The 24729-nt window shown below is 39.5% G+C and overlaps 1 protein-coding gene across 3 annotated transcripts in view; it reads right to left on the reverse strand.

The window, feature by feature from the left end:
* Window positions 1-3001: 3001 nt before the first annotated feature.
* Window positions 3002-24729, reverse strand: part of LOC140235110 (uncharacterized) — a 50013-nt gene continuing 28285 nt past the window's right edge. For all 3 annotated transcript variants that reach the window (XM_072315147.1, XM_072315149.1, XM_072315146.1), the window contains exons 13-26: window positions 23694-23831; window positions 20405-20580; window positions 19491-19730; window positions 18745-18902; window positions 16856-17022; window positions 14811-14979; window positions 13520-13634; window positions 12706-12821; window positions 11983-12160; window positions 11708-11740; window positions 11048-11200; window positions 10065-10268; window positions 8751-8885; window positions 3002-8411 (exon numbers count right to left, since the gene is read on the reverse strand). In XM_072315147.1, the coding sequence (XP_072171248.1) occupies window positions 8073-8411; window positions 8751-8885; window positions 10065-10268; window positions 11048-11200; window positions 11708-11740; window positions 11983-12160; window positions 12706-12821; window positions 13520-13634; window positions 14811-14979; window positions 16856-17022; window positions 18745-18902; window positions 19491-19730; window positions 20405-20580; window positions 23694-23831 (2321 nt within the window). In that variant the 3' untranslated portion in view covers window positions 3002-8072. The remainder of the gene's footprint in view (window positions 8412-8750; window positions 8886-10064; window positions 10269-11047; window positions 11201-11707; window positions 11741-11982; window positions 12161-12705; window positions 12822-13519; window positions 13635-14810; window positions 14980-16855; window positions 17023-18744; window positions 18903-19490; window positions 19731-20404; window positions 20581-23693; window positions 23832-24729) is intronic.

The raw sequence follows: 24729 nt of genomic DNA on the forward strand, positions 1-24729 counted from the left end.
GAGCTTTGTTATAACCGATTCGCTCTGCCATAGGTTGACATACAAAGGAAAATAGGACCGACGCGATTACCTCATTGAAAGTGGTTCCTTGTTATAACTGAACTTGTTATAATGGGGTTTCACTGTACGCTGTACTTCATTTTACCATTCCATTTTCATCCAATCTCATACTTTCAGTAACCACTGGCTATTAACATGTTAAGAGAAATATGTGTACTGATGACTGCTGAGATTTTTGTGAACAGTCCCTGTATTTTGTGATGTCTATGATGGTGCCGTGTATTGCAATGAATTACACCAATTCTGCAGTTTGCAGAAACGTAACACAGTAAGGTTAACCCTAACCAGGCTGGGCTTTTTTGGGTGTTCTGTGGTCGGGGGAGGGTTGATTCAACACCCCCCCCCCCCCCCCCCCCCGAGATCTCGGCCGTCGATTGCGCATTCATTGTGAAAATTGGCACACGCATTACCTGTGGCGTAATCTACCAAACTATACAAAGAGGAATGGAAATTTTCATTATATTGATTAATTATGCTAATATATGCATAAAATCATATATTTTGCTGTAAATATGAAAGTAAAGCTCCTAGAATGCTAATTTTTGGTAATAACATTCTTTGTAGCATCCCTAACAATGTACTCTAAAAAAAAAATCTGGAATCAAAGTTAATTTCTTATGTAGTCTATTGTTTTATGAATTTCTTATGTATTTCCTTGTTTTTCGGCCTGTTTTTTTCTGGGGGGTTTTCACAAAATTTAATACAAAACCTATTTTAAGTATAATTGTGCTAAAATTACTTGATTTTAGCTATTGAAAGTGAAAATAATCATCTTTTTGAATAAGGTGAGAAAACTATTTGCATACAGTTTGTACACAAAATCACGTTCTTGAGCCATTTTTGGTCTGACAGGCACATGTATAAAAGGTCGTGCAGCGTCATAACAGTATGTGCCATTTTTGCGAAAATGGTGTTAAAAGATGTGCGAGACTTGAAAGTAAAAAGTCAGCGAACGGTGCAGTCAAAAAATTTCGCGCTTCGGAATAGTCATGAAAAATGTCGGGGGGTTGATTCAACCCCCCCGGTCTTTTTAGGGCTAATGTAAAGAACAGAATTCTCACTGAACACCAGAATGGAGGAAACATCCCTTTCCCTTGAAGGCACAAGTGATCCTTTGCGGCCATATTACGTGTAGTAAATAAAAGTAAAAGTAACATACATAAGTCTCAAAGACCCCGTTTACAGTGCAGGGCTGGGCCGAGCCGCAGCTGAGCCCGGCCTCAATTGCGGGGCCGAGCCCCGCAATTCTGTCCGTTTACAGTGCCGGGCTCGCTTGGGCTTTTAATTCAAACCTGTCAATATTTTGTCATAGTGGCGCTCTGCTTGTAAACAAATGCAATTTGGTATAGTCTGGTTTCCAGACCCTTTGCCAACTGGACCGTTGCCGTTCGGCAAAGGCCTTTGCTGAAGGAAGAATCCTTTGCAGGACAAAACCACCTTAAACTATACTAGTTTTCGACGTTCAGGGGGTTAATATCCTGAAGAGCGAAATAGTACGGGCAGAGGGTCTGGAAGCCAGACAAAATTTGGTACTGCATTTGCCCCAGTTTGCGTTTACACCGAGAAAAGGCCGTGCTCGGCCATGGCCGAGCCCGGCCTTTTCGCTCACAGTAAGCAGGGTCCAAGTTGGTGTAGCCGAGGAGGTTAAAGAGAGGAGTTCCAACTGTATGCAATTACATGGCTGTATTCAAACAGTTGTCTGTTTTCTATTGATGTACAAACGAATTCCGCAGGTGCATTTGTGTCTCTGATGATAAATGTTAGATCCTGAGCAATCTGGGGATTAATGTCAGATTTTAACTTAATGTTGGCTATATTTTGCTTGTTCATTGATTGAATGAAATCAAATCTCACTTAATGATAAAGCATATAAAACAAAAGTCAATCCCATCCAGAAATGTATGGAAAAATGTAAATCAGAACTGTGTCATGTGTAAATGTTTAAAACTGTACCCTCCCTGAGAGCCAGTTTTATCACTTTTCCACTTAATTCCGACAAATAAAACTGATATGGAGTATTTTTCAAGTATAATTTTTTATTAAAAGATATATCAGATTATTGCCCGGGCATGCCCCGTTGAGTAGTTTTCACTTTTACTTCATCATATTTTTGCCTAATTTCTATTCCCACATCCATGTGTCTTCAACATTTACAATGTATTTAATTCCAAGGGTAGGGGCGGCAACAAGTAATTATCACCACAAAGACATATCTCCCCTAGATAGTGGCTGGTGATTATGCAATGAGACACAAGTTAATTGTCTTCCTATCTGCACGGCAGATCTAGTTTGGCACATTACATGCTTCAAATATCTTTGAGTGGTGGTCAGACTAAAACATATGCCAGACACCAGCCAAAATTATATCATTGTATACAGTATAGCCAAGCAGTGATGCATGTAATTTTGGAATACTGTTGTATACGCCGAATATTTCGCGAGGTTTTTATTTTTTTGCGAATTTCGCGAGTCGGGTGCTATTCGCGAAATTAAAGACACACGAAAATATTGACTCCTATCCCTTACATTTCTCCGTGCAGTACAGGACTCCACGCTCGCGAATTTAACCATTCGCTAAATTGTTGGGAATTCCCGATTCATGAAAATTAGACTCGTGAAATAATATGGTGTATACAGTATACGATGCACACACTGACCCCGTTTACAGTGCAGGGCTGGGCCAAGCCTGAGCTGAGCCAGTCCTTTTCACTCGCTGTAAACGGGGTCATTGAGTGCACTTGATCTCTTTCATCAGTGTAGATTGCATCATTATGTGCAACCATGAACAAACCAACAATTCCTCAGCACAGTCATCTCACTTGTGAAATGTGTGTACTCGTGTTTATACGAATCCACTTGAAAAAGCCAGTCTGAAAATATACAGGGAGGACTTTTTCTAGAGAAATTCAAACAAATTATGCAACAAAATACTGATAGAATGTTCCAGGAAAATGAAAGCAAATTTCATGTTTGGGCACTTAATGACAAGAAAAGCACTGACTTCGATGACAAGTCTTTCATATCACCCACCAAAAGAAGAGTATTTGTTGCACAAGACACTTACACTAAACCTTGTGAATGTTAATTGACACAGAAATCAACAACTTCATTCAAGAAAGAAAAAAAATAGGGACTTTTTTCATTGTGTTGTCTTATACCATTTGTTGACTTGATATTCAATGCCGACTAAAGCAGGGTTTACTGTACATAATGACAGAAATAATAACAAGAGCTCAATTTTAAGTGTTACATCACTTGCTTATTTATTTAATTTTTTTGTTTGTTACTGACATACACAAAACTTACATAAAACTTTTCTTAAAATACTGCATGAGGCCTTGTGGTCCAGAAAAGCAACATAATGGGGAAAAATAAATTAAGATGGATAACGTTAAGAAACCGGTTCACATTCACACAAAGCCAATACAAAGGTGGCCCCTAAACATCAAACCTACACAATCTCTTCCCAAGCTTAAGACACATCTAATTAAAAATAACATTCACTGTCTTGAGTGCAGATAAAATGAAGTGTGTACACACCATTTAACAAGTGTACCAAACAAAGGAGATTTGCTGGTAGTCACTAGCTGCCTTGAGATAATCTGCACACTGCACATTGCTATTCACTGACGCTGCTTTACATGCTTCATGCTCACATGATGCACACAGTATCTACAGTGACATACTCCTCCCAGTCCAGGAGGAATTATAGGACCATCACTCCACACATTAATGGGGAATTCTGAGATGAAATTCAGTGTCTGCTTCAATCTAAACTGACAAAACACATGTAATGACATTTGTAATACATGTACCAAAATCGATGGTTGTCTCTAACTTACAGTATCATATTTTACACATCTTTTGTGTCACTTGCTTTGGCAAAACTACACAAACTAACAAAATTGAAAGCTTACTCAGCAGTTGAATTTTCTACATACAGTATTACTGGCTGGTATGCATTTAATAGGATGAACAAAATAAGATACAGCCTGAAAAATTTTCGTAAGTGATATAATGCAACTATACTGGTAAAATTAAGCAGCATTTTGACCAAACGTGATCATCTGATCAAAACTATACCTGCTGCCATGTTGTCTATACATTTCCTTTCATTGTAGCGGACTGAGAGCAAGAGTATTACAAACATGTTCTGATGAAATTCCAAATGTACACATTCACATTAGCTATATGTATCTTGGCAAGGAATTGGTCTTTTTGCCTACATCCTACATGTAATAATAGCCCAACAATAAATAAACAATTCAAGACCATTCGTCTGGTGAGTTATATTTACGCCCAGTGTTCACCACCCGAGTCTCTGTTGAGTCTCAAATTTTCAAGAGGAATTACTGTAAAACCAGAAACATTTGCAGCATAAAACATGAACAACTTGTCAAACACGATGTATAGTACAGAAGATGTTCATCATCATTTCCCTCATGATGATATACACGTATAGCAATTCAATGCACTGTGTAGTCAAAAACTTTCATGGCCATTCTACTTTGGCAAATCATGGCTCTTCGCAAAGATTAATGCACACAAAAATTTCTGGTTTTACAATACAATAGCAAACCCCTAAACACAGCTTGTAACACAGCTAATTGCACAAGGTTAATGGTGCTAACAATGTTCTGTGTCCAATGGTTGCACCAAGCAATCTTTTCTAGTCTTCCATGTTAGGCATTATGAAGGTGTAACAGATCACTGGAGAATAAGAAGTAGGGGGTTATGAGTGGTAACCCTCACCTGGTAACCATCACCTGGCAACCATCACCTGGTAACCCTCACCTGGCAACCCTCACCTGATAACCTTCACCTTGTAACCATCAACTGGTAACCATCACCTGATAACCATCACCCGATAACCTTCACCTGATAACCCTCACCTTGTAATCTTCACCTGGTAATGTTCACCATCTTGTTTCATTCTCACATTTGCAATTCACTACCGAGGCTGCAATACATTTGTCTGGTGCACACAGCAGAACATGTTGCCATGGAAATTGGAACCATTGCACTTTGCACTTCTCATTACAGTTTGCCAAGACGTGGCAATCTGTGTAGAGCACACACAGTAACAGTGCACAATTTGCTTGGTCATTGTGCTCAATGACATGTGTATCCACAAGAACATGTTACGGGCCTCGGCTCTTCATGTACTGTGTGTATATCACCATGATGGGTAGTGAAGGAGTTTAGTACAAGAGTAGAGAAACAATTTGGCTACATTGCAATGCAGTGATAACCTTATAACCTCCATTCGTTCCATCTACAGGGAACACACTGTGGATTGTAACCTCAATGTAAGTACAATGTGCACTTCTTGGAATAGTTTGTGCTTTACAAAGGAACGATTACTTTCAAGCCTTGTTGGATTGACATCTTGACAGATGGGGTAGGGTTAGGGTCAGAAATTCTACACACTCACATACTGTTCCATAATCAATTACTAGTATACAACTTAGTTCAGGCATGTATCAAATTCATCACCTTGCATATCCTTTCTTGCCATGCATTTCTCTATGCCATGTTTGCCTTACTACGTTTTGCTTACAACATACTTGGTCTAACATCCTACAACCAGCATGCTTACAAATGTACAATGCAGTTCATTTTGGATTCTCTTTAAGTTTTAACTGTGTCATGACACAAGTAGTAACTTAACAACTATAAATGCAAAATGCACCTGTAAACATGTGAGAACAATTTAAGAAACTGCGTACAACACCATCATGATGCAATTAACAAGAAAATCACAATCCTCCCAGTTGGAAATGACAAAAACATAATTTTGTCACACATAATTTGTATATTATGTCTGCAGAAGGCTGGATGTTGACAATGTCTTAAGTAAAACTCTGGTTATGGAAGCTACAACTACAAACACACACCAGTGGATTACAAAGCACTAGACCAGTTTGCAAATTCACCCTTTGTAACAAAATGTGACAGGTGTTACTTGCCAGAAACCATTCATTGTCACCTGGTGACCGTTTCAGGGCAGCAGATGAAACCTGCAAGACCAGCACATCAGCCTAGCAAGGAAGCATGTAATCTGTGTCTAATTAGTATATGATGATCATTCATGTATTGGCTGGTTTCAAATTCAAGGTATTGATTTATAATGCAAATATATTACAGTGGCTCATTACAAACATCAAGCTTGTTCTGTATCTACTTTCATCACCTTCTTGTCCTTGTATTTGAAATCATTTTATGAGGCTACTAGGGAAGCACTTGAATGCTTATAAGCAAGCTACCAGGAAACAGTTTGAAGTCCCTTAATGGGATAGGGTAGTGTGGGTACAGTGCCTTGCCTAAGAGCACAACTGCTGCTGCCAGCAGACTCAAACCAAGAGCCATAAAAATTTGAGACTCGTTCCATTCAATTTGTGCCACAACAGCTCCAAATCTTCAATCACTTTGTTGAACAAGTGCAAATTGCGATTCATACTGGGAATAACATCACACAAAGTACTTGGATAGTCATTTAAATATCATTCTTGATAACATTGAGCAATTTGTAGCAAGCACACTGAAGAGTGAGATGCCTTCATAATTACATTAACAGAATGTCAGTATGTTGCCAGGAATTGAGTTGTAAGAAAATACTGACAACATTGTTTAACAATGGGTGTATGGAAACGAGCCTTGAGGGAGAGGGGTTGTCGAGGAAGGCTGACCACTTCCTACTTCCATCCAATCAGGAAAGAGAATTTTGAACAAGATATTGAGTCTACTGTGACTTGAAATAGGATTACCAATGGTAACAAGGTAACAATTCAGAGCTACATTATCTCTATAAGCTTTCATAAACCATGTGAGCACCAAGAATTGTAGCTTCAGTGTGGGCCACTAAGCCATGTTTTCCTACATCATTACAATCTGTGGCAAAATCATCCATCTTTAATTTACAAGTCACTTTCTTTAATGCCTCTGACACACAGGGATTTATTTTGCATTGTGTGTTCTGACGCATATAAACAGCATCAGTACCCAGGAATGTCTACCAAACATAACTTAAACTACGCATATCTATCTAATGCACTACATGCAAACTAGCAATATATCATCAAACAGATTTTCAAGAGGAGTCTCTTTCTCAGAACTTTGTACTGCTACCAAGTCACAAATCTTTTGGCAAAAATACAATCAATCTGCATGGAGACAAAGGCAATACTAGCTTGATTTTTGGAATCTTCTAGTTAAGACTTAACAGAAATCATTTTTCTCTTCAACATTCTATTTACAGAGGAACAGGAATTTGTCAATGTCACATGTCTAAGTCGACCTGAATACATCAGCAGGTAACAACACTCACCACTCCTTCAACGGTGACCTTAGTGTGCATTAAATTATAGAGCATACCTCTTTCTTTGTGTATATAAATACATATTTTACTGTAAGTGGAACTACATCTAGACAATTCTACGTCTCACGCAGCTTCGTCTATTTCTCTTTCTTTTTTGATATTCTTATCAGCATTCACACTCTAGGCAGTCAATTACTGTACATCAAGTGGTACTGTGGAGACATATTTGCTTCCACTCTTGATTAGAACTCAATTGCACAAAATCTACGCAAACTGTTCAGTAATAAAACTTACTGGGATCTGTTCAGTAATAAATTTACTGGGGTGCTAAGAGGAAAATTTGGAACAGCAAGTGCAGTCATAAGACAACAATCTTTTACATGCAGGACTGTGTTTACATTAAACCATTATACTGAGGATATAAGATGAAAATTATCATCTCTTGAAGCTGCCAACTTCCCTCATCAGTGTCTAGTATCATTCAACTTCTACTGCTTCAGGTACTGTTATCTTTACCTCATATTAGATGAGGACATCTGTATGTCCATTACATTAATTCTCGACCCTCCCCCACACACATCCTCTCATACCCATACCATTATAATATAGTTTCTAAATGATGGGACTTAGACTGCAGCTCTTTGTGGGTTACCTCTATAGTTACTGATAAACCTTTGTAAAGGATTGGGACAATTCACTTCTTGCTAAGGCTCTCCCGAAGGGCCTTCTCTAGCTTGGAAGTACCAGATGCCTGGGCCTGTTGTTGTTGCTGCTGTTGCTGCTGTTGCTGCTGTTGCTGCAGCCGTTGATTTTGCAACATACGTTGCTGTTGCTGATACTGGGCAATATGTTGTAGTTGTCTCATGCCAACACTGCCTGGTCCACTTAGAGATGAGCTGGAGAGCTGGCCTGCCTGTTGTAGCATCAGAAGTCGCTGTTGCTGTAACCGATGCTCTCTTTGCAGCTGCTGTTGGCGCTGCTGGTGCTGAATCTGGGCACGGTATAGACTCTGCATCTCTAACACACGCTGTATCTGTAGAGATATTTGAACACATACATACATGAAGTCTTCATGCTATGCTTATTATTCATGAGTTTTATATGAATACATCGAGACCTTTACTGACATTACCAAACATATTCAAAACGAAAACATATCTCAGCTTCAATAGCATAATTATTGCTTAATGAATCATTAGTTCCATCATTCTCCCTGAGAGGAAAGAGGACAGAGATAGAAAGGAGATAAAGAAAAAGGAGGGAGAGAAAATGAGCACAAAGAGGGATGGGGGGGGGGGGGAAGAAGAGAGAAAACTGTGTCAAGGATCTGTATCAAAAGAACAAAATTATTAGTAAGTATGAAGGTTCTCACATGATTCACAGACACCCCGGGTCCTCCCATTGGCAGCAAGGGGTTTCCACCGCCACTCACAGACGTGGACTGGCCTGGATAGTTCAGCATCATTTCCCCCATGCGCAAAATGGACTCTCCCTCCTTGTAGATTCTCTGCATATGGGCGTAATGTGACATGATATAATGAAAGGCTTTGCGGATATGGGTCTCCCCTGAGCATGAAGTAGATCCAATAATTGAGAAACAGCTGTGAAGCATTGCCATACCGAGATACCATGGCCCCATTGCATAAAACTATGGTAACTTTAACCCTAATCAGGCTGGGGGGGTGCGGAATCCGGCCTCCCCCCCCCTCGACGTTTCGCGCAATATCTTCGCAACGCGATAAGCTCCCGCCGCGATGTTTCATGACTTTTTTCTTTCAAGTATCGCGCAACTTTTGAGACCCAAATTGTTGCGCCCTCGCGTACCGTTTTGACGCGACGCCCGTTTGAAAAAAATTTGTCAACCCCAAAATTGCTCCAAAACGTGATTTTGTGTACAAATCCAACGCAAATTGTGTTTTTTCAATTAATTCACATAAAAATTCATATCTTCAATTAGAATGGCTGAAATTAATTTATTTTAGCATAATAATGCTTAGAAAAATGTCTGTGACAAATTTTGGCCAAAAAACAAACAAAAACAAAAGGTCAAAAAACAAAGAAATACATAAGAAATTCAAAAAACTATACATAAGAAATTAATTTCGATACAGATTTTTTTTTATCCTATGTCTCAGAAGAATGATACAAGAAACATTTTAAAAAAGAAATTAGCTTAATTGGAGCACTAATAAGTGATTTAGAGCCCAAAACTGATTTTATGCATAAATTACAATAATTAATTAATATAAAATATAAGAAAAATTTTTCGGAGAAAGCAACCATACATTTTGATAGAATACGTCGCGGGCGTCGCGTGTGCCGATTTTCGGCGCAATCGCGCGTTCCATAGGCGAGAACTGAAGGGGGGGCGGTATCCGTCCCCCCCAGATATAGCATAGCCAAAAAAGCCCAGCCTGATTAGGGTTAAAATTTTGGTGTAACTTTGCAAGCAATGGTAACCAGTAGTTTTCATTAACTGCAGTTACTATTGATTCAAATCCTCTCCACACAGCATGTGTCCTAGAAATAATGGATAAATCAGCTATAGCATTTTAAAGAAGGTTACAATGAACAAAAGTATTTCGTACCACGTGTAACAGATGTCGGAGTACGGTAGCTACGGTATAGTAAAAACCTTACGAACACTATGTACAGTGAACACATCAAGAATGTCTCCATGTCCTACCTCCATATCCTGGGGATCAAAACTGCGCATCATGCCAAGGTTGGGGATCTGACCATTCTTCTCTGCATCGTAGTCAGACCAGGCTGCCTTTCGCTCCTCTTCTGTCAGCTCCTCTTCTTCTATGTTCTCCAGGAGGGAGTCGTGTTCGTGGTACTTGACGATCACATCCCTCTTGTGCTTCAGTAGCTCAGCCAACACATAGTCCTGTATCACAATAATGTCATGTTTTCAATACACGGTGTTCTCATTTATTCCACTGGGATGTCATCAAAGAATGAGCCATGAAGTAGCCGTGTACACAAAAGAATTGAAAATATTGACCCTGCTGAGTTTCACTCTACCACAATATCTGCATTGTCAACTGAAAACAACCAACCATCCAAACATTCTAGCAACATATGGAAAATCATCATCTCTCACCTCTCACTGTATGAGGTAGTTCTAAAGTGCAGGTACAGAGCACTCTCACTGCAACAAACACGATCATAATGACATTGTTGTTACATAACGAAAACATTCAGGTCCCAAAATTATCATCTACACATCTTAATGGACTTTACTATTTGATGTTAATAAAATGTTGATATAACAAAAGTAAACTGCTGGTCCTGCAGACTTGTCTAACCACAATAGGAGTCATCTATGTATAATGATTTTATTGGATATATATACAACGTAGAGATGCTGCATTGTTCCAAATCTTACATGTCTTTCACCACCTTTCCTTCTACTCAACATTGGGCTCTTGTCAGCTTTCCACTTATCAACAGTTAAACTCCTGTCAATGTACACATAATAAGGGACAGGGCAAACTCTACTTATCAAGATGTTTTGTGTATTGCTGCAACAAAGCAATCTCTGCACACTCATCTACATGACATTGGGGATCCAGATAACTTCAAGTTTGAAAATGCAAGTCAAAGCGACTACATGAACAGCACTCATTGTATATTTCAGAAAGGACAAAGAAGCTTGATATAAACCTTGGGTAGGACTGGGGTAGGTTGCTCCGGTCGATTGGGGTCATCCAACCTGTCTGGAGTGAAGTTGTACAGTTCTGAGAGATCAGCTGATGTGAAGTGGCGCTCAATTTGGTGTTCATCAACAACCCTCTGAGCCAATGCTTGTTTGATCACCTACAGGAGAGATCGGGAAGATCTGGTAAAGGATCTAATTCTTGGTTTTTGTATGGAAAGCTCTTACAAGGAGTTACCTAGTGTATCACTAGACAAGAGACATTTTAAGGTCTTGTCCTAGGCATGAGATTTCCAAATCTGGGGGGGGGGGGGGGATTAAAAACATCATCACAGAATAAGTAAGAGATTAGCATGTCAATCTACATGCATGGAATAATGACATGCAGGACCAATACATTATTGCGAGCTAGAACTCCATTAATCAAATGCTTAAAAAAAAAAAAAAAAAAGGCTTAATCAAATGTAACTTACATAGTCTGTGACATTTGTATCCCACATTATGCATAAAGATTGTGAATGTGAATGTGCAGTGGGTCTATCACTCTGTTTCTAATAGTTTAAAAATGATAGCAATGGATTTGGATAGAGTGATTGCAAGAATAATTTTCAAACTGGGATTCAAGTGTCACAAGGCATGTTTGGTAAGAAAGACATGAGTTAGGTTACCTGTCGGTCATAGATCTTCTCCTCCATGGTTCCCTGTACAAAACAGGAAGATAAAACATAAAAAGAACATGAGTAAATACCTTGAGCTGAAGTAAAAAAAAAAGAGAAAGTGCTGTTCTACTGCCGGGCACTTCAAAATCATGTCTTGCACAGATTTTTTGTTTTGTTTCAATGTAACATTCCTCTCAGTAACACATTCACAATTCATAAATGGAAGGATATATTTGGGGTAAAAGTTTGAACTGAATAAAGTGACAGGGACTGGACTTCCTAACCTGTGCGATAAATCTGTAGATGAAGGAGGACCTCGTCTGGCCAAATCGGTAGACTCTGAAAATGGACTGGACATCATGGCTTGGATTCCAGTTGGCATCAAAGATTATGACACGATTAGCAGCCACTAAGTTGATACCCAAGGAGCCTGCCTTGGTGGAGATCAAGAACAGCCTTGCTCTGTTGGGCAAAAATGTATTCACAAGTATGTTTCATTTTCAGAATGATTTCACATGAACAATGGCACACATGCAGTATGACATCTACCAATCAGGTGCAACTCATTTCTTCACTGAATTCATCTCACAGCATAAGCATTCTCATTTATCACTCTTTTTTTTCTCTCTATCTCTCCAGAAACTCTCTAGTAATGTCCTTGGATCCGAAACACAACATGTTCTAGACATGTTCAATATTTGGTATTTTAATAGGGGAGCAATACCTCAGTGATATTACACTTTGGCACTAAATTGGAACTACAGGTAATGCTGCCAGTCACCCAGAACATACTGTATCATTCTTTGACATTTCGTATTTGATTGGTGGTACGGCCATCTGTCACACACCTAAAACTGATACAATTAAATATTTGTCATCTATAAAGATTACTATAATCATTATTTTGCTCCAAGCTCCTGTCTACGCAGATTTTCGGCCTCTTGCATTGGTACTTCCATACAATGGCTGTTACAGAAAACCCTGCTACAGCAGAGCTAGGCACTCACCGGATATTCTCGAGATCATTGAAGATTTCAGACCATCTTTGTCTGAGGTGAGCTGGAGTGGAGCCATCCATCCTGAAGTAATCTTCACCTTTGACCCATGACCCTATGCCACCAATCTACGTCACAGATGGAAAGAAAAGAAGCAGAAGGTAAAATCACGTGTTGAGTGACAACAGTGGGATGACAACAGGACGTAACACGACTGAAGTTTTGTCACAACTGCACAATTATCTCAGAGTATTGAGTATCCACATGGCATATATAAACTTTCCTAAATGGTAAATTTGAAACTTAATGGTGGTGGGTGACTGATGGCTAGGTAATACCTTGAATGGATTCTTTTTTAATTGAAAAATTATTTCATAGCACAGACCTGCAGAAAATTAGGTTGAAATAGGTAGTGTATAATAACAGAAAAGTCATATCTAACCCTTCTGAACTCTATATTATTATGATTATTATTATGATGATTATGATTATGATTTATATATTTATTTTTTTGTTGGGGGGGGGGGGGGGGGGCAAATGTGTACATCTACAATATCTAAACCATTACAATCAAAAGCATCTAAACTTGGTTGCCAGACACACATGCCATTACATTCAATAATACTATATAGGTTAAGTGAGAATCAAGAGTGGTCTATTGAAAAACAATCTCACTTGCCACATAGTCCAATTAATACTTCATACACTAATAGCAATCAATCAAAAAACCAATAACTCCTCCATCTAAACTGGTTGGAAGCGGCTGACTAGTTGTGCAGTCCTGCAGTAGACTGATACCATGGTAGAATCAGAGTTACATTCCTACCTGGTTTTCAAGGTCCTGTTCTCCATTGGCCCTCTCCTCCTCAGCTTTCTCATCCAAGTGGGCTAGCATCTCCTCTATCATGTCCAGTGATAACAAACTCTGGCTGAAGACAAGGCTAGTGAGGGCAATGAAAATAATGGTAATACTACCCATACTACTACCCCTACAACTACTACTACTGACTTGTTACTGACATACTTTAAGGCTAATATTATTCTCCTTGTTTTCTGAGAGAAGTGAGTCAACTGCTCTTTCATTATATGCTAGAAAAGTGAAAATCTGTCGAATTTTCTTCATATCATTTTCTACATGTGACGTCACAAAGTGTTGTAGTCTTCTTATCCTGCGATGGGAGCACCCCCCCAAAAAAAAAAAAAAACCAAAAAAAAAAAAAAAAAAAACCCTAACACTTCAATGGATTGCCCTATTTTCCTAAAATTTTCACTGATGAGTTCTACTGATACTGTTAAAGCTGTCATTTTCGCCAGGGTTTAATTTTTGTGAATCACTGTTGGGCTGCAAATTTACCAACGCATGAAAATATCATGAACAGACAGGCATTAGTGCACTTACAATAGCCTCACTGTCAAATCAAGAAAACAACATCTTCTGAAAATGTCTGTGACCTCCTCATTCCTGAAAATGTCTGTGACCTCCTCATTTGCAAAAATATCTGTACGCGAAAATAACAGCTGTACAGTAATGCTGAATTCCCTCTATTCACATATACAGTTAGGTTTCATTCCCCTTTAATGCTCTTGTTTAGTTTGTCAAATATTACTAATTACCAGTACTACTCTTTGGAGCCAAAATTTAAAAAAAAACCAAAAAAATCTCTTTGATTTCAATCAAAAGTCAATAACCACATTTTCTCATATATTCTAACAATAACAATAATAACAACAATATGTAACACTTAAAAGGTGCTTAATACTGTTGTTTCTGAGTGCATCATTTTCTGAATTACAAATAGTCTGGAACTGACTTTGAGAGAGAAATAGCATTTGACAGAGGTTTTTTTTTTTATTTAAAAAAAAATTAATAAGGTAATTTCTGTCCAGTAGTGAACCAAGGTGGATTATACCAGAGATGTAGACATTCGACCATGTTAGTCAGTCTGTGGTACCCAGATGATGGTCAAAACTTGATCAATATTTGCTGTATTTTATCATAATACTGTCATAGCCTCTCTTTGTTTTAGTGGACAGAAGTTCACTGCCAATAGTCACAAGTCTTTTATGCACGGCAAATTTACTTTAACAAGAGAAAGAATATTTCAGAAGGTACTTACACTTTCTCTCCCATACTCTCAGCCATACGAAGGATTTCAAAGAGAAGGATCAGCTTTCCACTCAGCTCTATATTGTGTTCATCGTCCTCCTTGATGAAGTCTGAATACCACTCATGAGACTTGACTGGCTCCGGAGGAATGTACACTTCTGCAGAAGTTGATGCTCCCTCTGTTACAGTGAACAGAAGTTGGCTTTAATCATGGTATTAGTTGGAAACTGTACAAGTTTTGATACACAGGAAGCTAAAGTGGGTGAGATATCAATATTTGCTGTATCTGCTCACAAGAAATAAAAAGAAAGAATACAATAATGAAAATAAAGAGTTTTCACTGTCTTTCTCATTTAGAAGACTATGACAAATGTGACAAATTGATTTATCATAGCAGTGTGTAATAATATGAAAGAACATTGACAAATTTCAACTAGAAATGTCGCTATGGCGACTGATGCCTCCGCCATAATGCATGATTCTCCCAATAGGCGTATAGTACAATGTCTTCACAATGTGTGATCCATGACAGTTTCACATAACTGGCAAAATATTGAAATGACAGGTTTTTCAGAAATGTCTTGAACTGGGTTTCCTTTAATTTTTTGAGTGCAAGTACACATATATGGGGAATTGAGAATTTTAACTTGAATTCTGACAGACCTTTTTTATGCATTGAGTAATTTCCAAGGTATGAAGAAAAAGTGTAATGACGGTACAAAATGGATTTTTTTTTTTTTTTTTTTTTTTGGGGGGGGGGGGGGGCATTGAAACCTGGCCTTTGACCCTTAACCTTTGACCTTCTGGCTGGAAATTTCCCAGAGAATCTCCATTAGGTAATGCATGTATTAAGTTTTGAAACTAATAATGCAAGCATTGCATATACTAGTATATGAGGGAAATAGTAAAATTTTGAGATGACCTTGACCTTTGACCCCCTGATTATTGACCCATGACCCCTAAATTTCATAGATAATCCCTGCCAGTCAGTACATGCGTATGTACCAAGTTCCACGAAGATACATTGAACCATTTGCAAGAAAAGTGATATTGCAACATTTTCATCTAACCTTTGACCTTTTGACCTTTGACCTTATGACATGAAACTCTCTCTGGAGAATCTCTACGCAGTAGTACATGTCCACACCAAGTTTCAAGAAAATACCTTTGGGCATTGGGGAAATTGCAACATTTGTAGCATTTGACCTTGACTGTTTGACCTTTGACCTCTTGCCAATGTCACTAAAATCTACACAACTAATTGTCCTATCATACATCATCCTTGGACCAAGTTTGGTGAAAGCTGCTTCATCCAGTTTTGAGTTATCACGTAAAAAGATAAATTTTAGGATTTGACCTTGATCTTTGACCTTTGACCTCCGTCCGATTTCACTGAAAAACTAATCAAGTAATTGTCCCATTATACATCATCCTCCAACAAAGTTTGGTGAAATTTTCTCTATCCAGTCTTGAGTTATCGCGTAAACGGATACAATTTCATGATTTGACCTTGACCTTTGACCTTTGACCTTTAGCCATTTTCACCCAAAATCTAATCAAATAATTGCCCCATCATACTTCATACTTGGACCAAGTTTGGTAAAATTCCAGTAAATATTACGCAAGTTATCGCGTAAACGAAAGCGGACGGACGGACGTACGGACGGACGTACGGACGGACAACCCGAAAACATAATGCCTCCGGCACCACTTCGTGGCGGAGGCATAAAAAATTATTTTCCTTCCCAGCTACAAACATTGTAGAAAGAGAGAGATAGGGAGATTGGTGAGATTGTATCAGGGCAATTCCCCCCCCCCCCCCCCCCCCCAGGGCAATTACCCCCTGGCTAAACTCTGGCGAGTGATAAGGTTAGAGTAAAGATTAGGGTTAGGGTAAGGGTTGGTTTAGGTTTAGGGTATAGAGTTTGGGTTAGGGTTAGGATTAGGTTCAGGATTAGGATTAGGATTAGGATTAGGATTAGGATTAGGGTCAGGGGAAGGGTCCGGGTAATTGCCCAGGGGGTGATTGCCCTAGACCCAGTGAGACACCTTTACCTGAGAGACCAGATTCCTTGGCCCTACTCCTTGTATTCCATGTCTTGACTACCTCCACACTGCTGTCAGAGTTGTGATTATCCTGATCGTCTTCATTCTCATCGGAACTTTGGCTACCATCATCATTGGCTCCTCTTGACCTTGACCTACTCGACCTTGGAGAACTGCTGTGAATCATGAATTAAGAAAGAACTATGATCATCCTTTACTACACCATACTTTTATATTTTCTGCAGTATCAATGTTACTAGATGTTCCTAAGATTTCAGGTGAAGCATCTACCACTACATGCCACATTCCCCCCTTTTCCCCAGACATCACAGTAGAAGTCATAAGAAACACTTAATTTGCTATTTCACAGTACCCAAAGAGTCATACATACTGTATATACGCTATATATTTTGCGGGGGTTTTATTTTCGCGAATTTCGCGAGTCGGGAGCTTCGCGAAATTAACAACACGCGAAAATATTACCTTCCAAAATGAATCCCTTGCCTTGATGATACGAACATTTCAGTACCATGTCACGGCTTACCGAACAGACCATACTGGCTAAGCTTGTTTATGTACATAGAGCACGTCCACGTCTACTTAAGAATACTGTAGAGAGCCAATCCATTACGCCACAACGTTACAAACGCGCGGCGTGTCACCGTTGATACATGTAACGTTACTAGTACTAGCTCTTGCGTTTGCATGCCGCTTCCTGTCAACTGTCGGGGCCAGGGCTTCGTATGCTCCAGCTGGTTGCCGCTGAATTTACTCGTACCCCTCATACCACTCGTCAGAATCTAGCGTGATGGACTTCAAAAATGTTGAATTCCAACTTACTAGTTCGCAGAGTTTGGTAAGTTCTTTTTTTCATGCAGTGTATCACTAGTATCATTCTTATTTGCTAGTAAGTTGAAAATTCACACTTTCTTTTTCTCTGGTCCCCCAATCGCGAATTTGACCACTCGCGAAAATGTGTGACAGCGGCAATTCGTGAAAATTTATGTATGCGAAAATTATAGCGTATACAGTATTACAAGACTTTACATTATACTTCACAAAGGAAAGTGCTCCAAGAGAGTGGTTTCTTTCCTTAGGGTAGCTGTCTCACGAATTAGACTTCTTCTTCTTCTTTCTCTCTCTCTCATGTTGGAGCACAGAAGGCAATATCTACAGATGATAAAGCTTCGTACACTGCTTTTGCACAGGTAGTTGTTTTATCGTCTTACACTAACATAAACCAGAGTCACAGCTGAAGAATGTTTTCAGTTTCAGTTTGGTACTAATCTGCAGGAAGCATATTTGCCAATCCCTTCTCTGACACAGATGATAAACACTAATGCCAAATAGGTAAAGCATAGAACACTGACAAAGCTTCAGCATACTCACATAGGAACAAACACAAACCAGCAAACATAATGGACATGGGTGCAATACAGTGGCAATCATGAGTTCAATTTACACTCTAAGCCAGGTTTGGTCTGCCAAGGAAGAATGTTTTGAAAAACATGTAATTAATTCCAGAAGTCTACGAAAAGCTAAGAACTTTACCCACAACACAAAAATGAGTTGATGACTGCTTAGCTGTGTTTCACTCTTTTCTAGCAGAGCAAAACCCCTAATCCTAACCCTAGACCACAGCATCATCTTTGCTGATATTGAAAATACCATATAAACAGGTCTTTCAGGTACCAGCTAACATGATCAAAGCTACATGAAACATGACTTTACAGTGAATTCAAGACCAAAGGACAGAAAGTGTTTTTTTTTTTTTTTTTTTTTTTAAGGCAGGAGCTCGCAAAACTGCATGATCTCAGCATGCACACTGCAGGCAGTACCGCTTTGTTTGATAAAGGCATGTCAGTCCTGCAAACTTTCAGGAACTAAAAAAGTCTTACCTCTCTGACTTGATAGAATCCTTTCCCCTCTTCTTCCTAGATGACTTCCAGGGATCTTCCAGATCACTGTCTGATGATATCACAAATTCTTTCACACTGTCCTCCTCATCATCATATTCATCTGATGTGACGAAGTTATCCATCTCACGCTTAGCAGCCTTTTAGTGAGTGAAAACAAACATGTGCAATGATAGACGAGATAAACAGTTATCATTTTACAAGAAGTCATACACCTGTTATCTGAGGAAACATGAAACAGCAGTCTCTCACAGATATCAAATGAACTTCTGTCAGACCAAGTAACTGCTGAACACATACAATATGGAAAGCATCTCAGATCCATAAGGCAAAGACTGTTAAACCCCCCCCCCCCAAAAAAAAAACCCATAACAACCCAAAAACAAACAAACAAACAAACAAACCAAGAAAACAACCCCCCCAAAAAAAAAAAAAAAAAAAAACCAAACAAACAAAAAACAAACAAACAAGAAACCCAAAAGCAATTACAAGGGTATGTGCAATGATTATTCTCTCATTGATTCACATTGTGTCATTTCATACAAATGTTTAGTCAAATTCTCCTGGGGAAAGGGTGAACTGGCTGCATTACTAGCAGTCTTTAATCTACCCTACTAGCAGTCTTTAATCTACCCTTTATTCACCTATGCAATCATAAGTTTAAAAAAAAGAGAAACTATGAATGCCTCTTTGCTTTAATCAGTCCCATTATGGACTATTTCACTCACTGCTCTGTCCTCCCTAGCGGTGGCTAGCTGTAGGAGTCTAGGATGTGTCCAGACATTCATCAGGACCTGGTAGTCAGCAAAGAGACTGGTGGTCTGTGTCTTGGAGCCATCCTCTTTGCGTCCTGACAAATTGTTCAGGTAATGTTCATACAGTTTGATCTGGACGGGTGTCAGTCTGATGCTGACGACGAACTCGTGTTTGGGCGGCAGGAACTTGGTTAGCGCTGAGTAGTCCTTTCTCTGTGTGAGTACAATGTTCAACAGCCAAAGATGAGAAGAGTGGTCAACAGCAAACATTTACACCAGGCAATGTGGAAAATTGACTGTGTGGTTCAGAGGCCTGGGCATCCATCGTGAAATCTTAAAGCAAACCCTGAAGGCATGCAGAGGCAATGTACCCCTTAATCTCTCTACCAATTATCACTATCAATACTCATGGATTATGGATTTTTAAGCCTTATGGATGTTGATTACACTTTAATAAAAAAAAAAATCCATAATCAGAGAAGTGTACATGTGAAATAAATCTTGATGTAACATTTAGTCTCACCCCTGGTATGTCTTTGCACTAATAAACCAAACTGTCTTAACTAGTCTTTAATATCAAAGCAATTTGTGCATGTAAAAAGGTACATGACCCACACCTTTTTTAGTTGAACTTACTTACTCCATCCCCCATGTACGAAAAATAGATGTGTGGGACTACACATAACTGGTATGCAGTTTACTATAAAATCAGCAATTTTCTCTTGCATTAAATTTTTCTTGTGAATTCTGTTAGGAACAAAGATACCCGCAAAAATACCTGCAAAAAAGGCTGTCAGCTCCAATTTGTAAGAATTTCATGCTGCAAACATTTCTAGTTTTACAGTATTTTGGCCAGAAATGAAGACCAGAAGTAAATGGTGGCAAACCTGGACACATCCAGAGAGAAGGTTGTGAAGAACATGAGCTCTCCTTTTCATGATCTTGACATCCCGAAGAGTGGAGTCACTGTGCTGTCCGTTTGTGATGGGATTCACAAAACGATTCTTGAACTCCCTCATAGTACCAAGTAGATTGGGTTTCACAAAGTTCACCATACAGTGGTCTGGAGTGAAAATTAAAATAACTTTACATTCTCCACTTGAAGATATGTCATAATGCTGTCATTAGCTGGTACCATGCTATAAAAAGCACACGACTTGTATAATTACAACACAGTGGGACTGCATTCTTAAATTTGATCTTGCACAAAGTAGGTGGCTACACATTGGACAGCTACTGTTTAGAGTACAAAGTGCAACTTTTGAGGCAACTATTTTTAAAGACTTGGTCCAGTAAGATGAATTTCAGACATTTACATTTTCTGGTTGGTACAGGCATGGCTTCATCAGAACACAAGCAATCAGACCCATTGTTTTGTACAACAAAGCATAAACGTGTGCATACCAGAGAAGTGAACTGTAATTTTAGTCTGCATTCAGTGCTAAACAGTCCCCCATGTTCAAATGGTAAAAATCAAAATGAAAAAAATTGTGCATGTCCTTTTTTTCCCCCCTTTTTTTCCCCCCACCATTCCCTGCGTGATGTATGCACACATTTTGACGGGGAAGATAATTCCTCTGATATCTGAACACACAAATAGAGTAACGCTATGATTAAAAAAAAAAACAAGGCAAGTGCCGTAATGTGTCTCGGCCACAAACGTAGAACACCTTTTTTTAAAATCTTGTTCACAAATGGACTTATGGATCAAAAGTTAGGAGTCATAATTAAATGCACAGTACATTGGGCCCTAAAAGTTAATTGACCCCTGCCTGTGACCTTTGACCTTGTGGTGACCATCAACTCCTTAAGGTGCATCTACCATCCATATTTGGTCACAAATAGACTTACGGATCAAAAGTTATGGTCCATAATCGAAACGCACCCTAAAAACTTAACATTGGGCCCTAAAAGTTCATTGACCCCTCCCTGTGACCTTTGACCTTGTGGTGACCATCAACTCCCCGAGGGACATTTACCATCCAAGTTTAGTCACAAACAGACTTATGGATCAAAAGTTATGACCCATAATCGAAACGTGCCCTAAAAACTTAACATTGGGCCCTAAAAGTTCATTGATCCCGGTCTGTGACCTTTGACCTTGTGGTGACCATAAACTTCCCAAGGGACATCTACCATCCAAGTTTGGTCACAAATACACTTACGGATCAAAAGTTAAGGCCCATAATCGAAACGTGCCCTAAAAACTCAAAGGGACTGTACAGCACTGGTTGAGGTGGGGATTCAGGTTTATAACATTCCTAAGTGAGATGATGAGAACCCTCTTATGAAATATGAAAGAGCATGTAACTTAAGAATGATTCAACGTTTATTTGATGAAAATTGGTTTTCAAATGGCTGAGATATCCCGAAAAGTAATAATAACAAGAGACCCGCGGGTCTAGCGCTCACCTGAGTATCGCAAGTTCACCTTTCACGCAGTCACTAATCTAAATTATTCACAGCTCTACTAAAATTTGACCAGGCTTCTCAAGTAGATGAAAATGTACAATAAGGGCCGAAATTTTTAAAGATTCCTTCATTTGGGGGGATTGGGGGCCCCCTGGGGCCCTCTGGGTGGGGCATGGTGCCCATTTTGATAAATTGAGATCCTGACCCCCTAGGGATGCTACCTGCCAAGTTTGACGAAAATCCATCATGAGGTTTTCAGGAAGAAGATGAAAATGTACAATTCAGGCCCCCATTTGGACCTTCCCAACCCCCCCCCCCCCTGCCCCCAAGAGGGGCACCCCTGGATTTGCTATGAACAAACTTGAAACTACAGTCATTAATGTACTCACTCATAGTATTATCTTAGCTCTATAACTTCTGATTCTAGAGAAGATTTTTAAAGATTCCTTCATTTTGGGGGGTTTGGCCCCGCTGGGGCCCCTGGGTGGGGCATGGTGCCCATTTTAACAAATTGAGATCCTAACACCCTAGGGATACTACCTGCCAAGTTTGGTGAAAATTGGTCATGGGGTTCTCAAGAAGAAGATGAAAATGTATAATTTAGGCCCCATTAGGACCCCTCCCCACCCCCCTCCCCTAGGTCCCAAGGGGGGCACCCCTGATTCTGCCATGAACAAACTTGAAACTACAGTCATCAATGTACTAACTCATAGTATTAACTTAGCTCTATCACTTCTGGTTCTAGAGAAGAAGATTTTTACAGATTCCTTAATTTTGGGGGGTTTGGGCCCCCCTGGGGGCCCCCTGGGTGGGGCATGGTGCCCATTTTAACAAATTGAGTTCCTAACCCCCTAGGGATGCTACCTGCCAAGTTTGATGAAAATCGGTCTTGGGGTTTTCAAGAAGAAGATAAAAATGTAAAAGTTTACGCACGACGGACGACGCACGACGGACGACGCACGACGGACGACGCACGACGCACGACGGACGCCGGACGAAGGGCGATCGCAATAGCTCACTTGAGCCTTTGGCTCAGGTGAGCTAATAAAAGGCGACAGGCCACACCTTCTATTAGGATCTCTTTGTTTAACCTTGTTTTGGGATATCTCAGCCATTTCAAAACAGATTTTCATCAAAATGAACTTTTGATACCCCTTAGAACTGCATGCTCTTTGACATCTCATAGAGTGGTTTCTGAATATCTCGCAAAACGTTAAAAGCTAAACCCTCACCTCAACCAGAACTGTACACACCCTTTAACACTGGGCCCTAAAAGTTGATTGACCCCTGCCTGTGACCTTTAACCTTGAGGTGATCTTCATACTTGGTAAAAGGTAAAACTTTGTATGACCACTCTTCCCTCCAAGTTTGATTCAAATTGAAGCCCAGAGTACAGAGTTATTCAAGTTTTTATAGCGTTACGGACAGACGACGGACGGACGATGGACGGACGCCGCAGGCGATCCCTTAAATAGTCTCCCCTCACCTCCGGTGGGCTCGACAAAAACAAAATCACAGATGAGTTATCACATGTTACTGTTGACAGTGTGCTCAGAAGACTTAGGAACACTCGTATGGAAATAGGTTTAGAATATTTTCATCTTCTTTACCTTATAGCAAAATGAAAAAGACGATTGAACCACGGGAAGACAAAGTGAAAACTTATACCTCAAGATTGGAGTTGATCTGAAAAATATATTGTTTGATCATGCAACAGCAAAAACAGAAGAAAAAAAAAAGAAACAGTTTCATAGATTATCTTACATTCTATGAGGTTGTTTTGCAGTGGTGTTCCAGTCAGACATATCCTCCTCTTAGTGTGAATGCTATTCATAGCTTTGGAGATTGCTGAGTTGTCATTCTTCAGCATGTGACCCTCGTCACACACAACAATCTGTGGTCCTGCAAGGAGTGCGGTGATGTGTTTAGGAGGGAAGAAGACAACAAAGATCTTAAGAGACCATCACACTTGAAGTATCAGTACTACATACCAACTGTTCTCACTCCCTCTCAATTCAAAACTGCATAAATATTTCCCCTACCAAGACAATTGGCATCTCTGAGACACCAGCTGATTTAACCCTATTTTAACTGGGGGGGGGGGGGGGGGGGGGGTCAAAATTGACCCCCCTCGACATTTCGCGCCACGATTCCGCAACGCACAAAGATTTTGCCATGTCGTTTCATGACTTTTTTCATTGAAGTCTCCTGCATATTTTGAGACCAAATTTGCGACGTCCGGGTACACCATTCTGAAGTTACGCAATGTTTTGCATATGCATGTCAACCCAAAAACAGCTCAAATTCATGATTTTGTGTGCAAATCCAATGCAAATTGTTGTTTAATTGATATAAATAAAATTATTTCAACTTTTGAACATTGAAATTAATCAATTTTAATGTAGATAAGCTTGAAAAAGTGTCTGCAACAAATTTTGGCAAAAAACAATAGAAAATCTGGAATCTGGAATTCTCTTTCTCATGGAGTGCGACGGTGCCAATCAAAGCATACTTTTAGAAGACTAGCAAAGAATACCCTTCTTTGCAAATATGTTTAAAGAATACCCTTCTTTGCAAATATGTTTTAACAATACCATTTGCATGGTTCTTGCCTGCTGTCTTGCCCCAGGTTCACAGGTTTATTTTGTCATACGTACACTACGTACATAATAGCAGCGAGTCTTTCTATGTTAGTTGTTACCAGAATTGTCAATCTTGTATACCTTTAACTACCATGATGTAGAGTATCCCTCTCCTTATCTCTTCCTCTCACTTTTCTCTCCTTCTCTCATCTTCCTAT

This window comes from Diadema setosum, chromosome 11, assembly GCF_964275005.1.
Source record: "Diadema setosum chromosome 11, eeDiaSeto1, whole genome shotgun sequence".
NCBI lineage: Eukaryota > Metazoa > Echinodermata > Echinoidea > Diadematoida > Diadematidae > Diadema > Diadema setosum.